At 32.0% G+C, this 2,392-nt stretch overlaps 1 protein-coding gene across 1 annotated transcript in view; it reads right to left on the bottom strand.

Annotated features, from left to right (window-relative positions):
- Positions 1–202: 202 nt before the first annotated feature.
- Positions 203–2,392, bottom strand: part of LOC132103867 (ectonucleotide pyrophosphatase/phosphodiesterase family member 2-like) — a 24,776-nt gene continuing 22,586 nt past the window's right edge. Inside the window, exon 10 of the mRNA XM_059508934.1 lies at positions 203–1,736. Coding sequence (XP_059364917.1) covers positions 1,566–1,736 — 171 coding nt within the window. The 3' untranslated portion in view covers positions 203–1,565. The remainder of the gene's footprint in view (positions 1,737–2,392) is intronic.

Below are 2,392 nucleotides of genomic sequence, written 5' to 3' on the forward strand. Positions count from 1 at the left end.
CATTTCTGTTAAAAAACAGTGCTGATGTTGGTGTGTGTTTCTTTCTCACCTTTATTCCTGCAGCTGGAGACCGAGACCCAAAACCAAACCCAGAATGGTCACCACACACACACACACACACACACACACCACACACCACACACACACACACACACACACACACACAGACAGATGTGAACAGCAACATGTGACACAAACCATGTTTTATAGACAGTTAGACCATTTATTGATGGAACACAATAATTAACGGCACTCATTAGTAAGACAGAGCATCACTGGCTCAGATCATGAGTCACATGACCGTCTGCTGCCAACAGGAAGAAGATTCAGTATCACTGAACATGCACAAATTCACCTTTCACACGTGTTTGCTCATACTTTTATACATGCTAAAAAAATCCAGATTGAACAAAGAAGCCAGCTTGACAACTACTAAACACACACACACACACACACACACACTCAGTGTTTACACTGCGTTCACCCACGTCATAATTATGGCAACTACTAAATGACAACCTGGAACGATCACATTCTTGCCATTATGTCTCTCTGTTGAAAGACTATCTGAGTAATCAACAGGCTAGATAAAACAAATGCACCCAAAGACACCAATGTCTCACAATAAACTCCTGTAAGTGGATGACTGCATGCATTAACAAATATTAACTAACAAACAATCAGCAATATTGTTTCTTAATCTTTATGTAAGTAAATAAAAATACAACTGTTCTTTGTTAGTTTATAGCTCAGATCCATTAAACAATATTAACAGATACAACTTCTGATTTTTATAATGCATTCAGAAATGTCAAAGTTATTAATAACTGCAGTGCAAAAAAGACGTTCTTCCTCTGTATTTCTCTCTAGTTTCCCAGGTCATATACCTAAACAAAAATTAATGTACTATATATTAATATATTAAGTCCCAGGTTTATTTATTATTATTTATTTTTTAGAAATCACATAATTTAAATTATCAATTTTTTTAATCTTAAAAGTACATTATTTTTCTTAAGAATTTGAGTTTAAGACTTATTTCTTATTTTATAAATGTTTAGATATCTGTATTGGAAAACAAATCCAAAAAATATGCAGGAAGGTGGTTTTTTTCGCAGTATGCTTTTGAAGTATTTTTCAGTGTTACTTTATATTATTTAATGTAGTTCATTAATATTAATTAATGCATTGTTGCATATTGTTACGCAAATGCATTATTACCTAATGTATTGTTTATTTGGCTCTATTACGGTGATGCATATTAAACTATTGAATGTTTAGTCGTGCATTATGACATTAACAACAGACATGATGCTGCACAAGTTTGAGGGTACACATAAAACAGTTTACGAGTTCTTTTAAGGATGTGAGCACATTTCTCAGATGGAGTCTGGTAATTGCGGTGACCGCATCATGTTGTGAACACGTTTACAGATGTAAGGAGCTGGAAGTGGGACTGTGGTTGTGAGACGGTTTAATTGTTAGCTTGAAGGTGAATAATAAATATGGCACAGTGTATAAAACTATACAGTGGAAGCGTGGGCTGCGGTGTGTTACACGTCTGGTTACATGTCGTCCTCGAAGGTCTGCATGTGTGTTTTGAGCGCCAGCACACGCGTGTACAGCAGCGCGGCGGAGCGGTAGAAGTCCAGGCCCGTGAGCAGCTCCACGTCTCTCACTCGAGCTGTGTGTAACTTCAGCAGATCCTCCACCCAGCGAGACTCGTCCTCCAAACTCTGCACAGAGACACAGGGGACTGTTATCTCACTTGACCTCCTAAAATCTAAATATTCAAAAATATTAATATATTCAAAAATATTCCAATTCAAAAATTGGATATATTTAAATATGTTTGAATTATAAGTATTCAAATCTATAAAGTCAAATGATCTCTTTCAAATACTGAAAATATCACAATTCAAATAAACAATCATATACTCAAATTTAAATACTGGAAATCAAATATTCACATTTAAACAGTCAAATGATCAAATTCAAATATATAAAAAAATTGAAAATCAAGTATTTAAATTCAAATATTTAAATGAAATACAGAAAATCTAATATTTAAATAAAATACGGGAAATCAATGATTTAAATTCAATATTTAAATAAAATACTGAAAATCAAGTATTTAAATTCAATTATTTAAATATAACACGGAAAATCAAATGATCAAATTCAATTATTTAAATAAAATATTGAAAATCAAATATTTAAATTGAATATTTAAATAAAATACAGAAAATCTAATATTTAAATTCAATATTTAGATAAAATATTGAAAATCAAATATTTAAATTCAAATATTTTAAATACTGAAAATCCAACACTAAAATTCTAATTCAAATGATCGAGGAACATATTCAAGTGAAAATCCTGAAAATCTGAA

The sequence above is a fragment of the Carassius carassius genome, chromosome 25 (genome assembly GCF_963082965.1).
Source record: "Carassius carassius chromosome 25, fCarCar2.1, whole genome shotgun sequence".
NCBI lineage: Eukaryota > Metazoa > Chordata > Actinopteri > Cypriniformes > Cyprinidae > Carassius > Carassius carassius.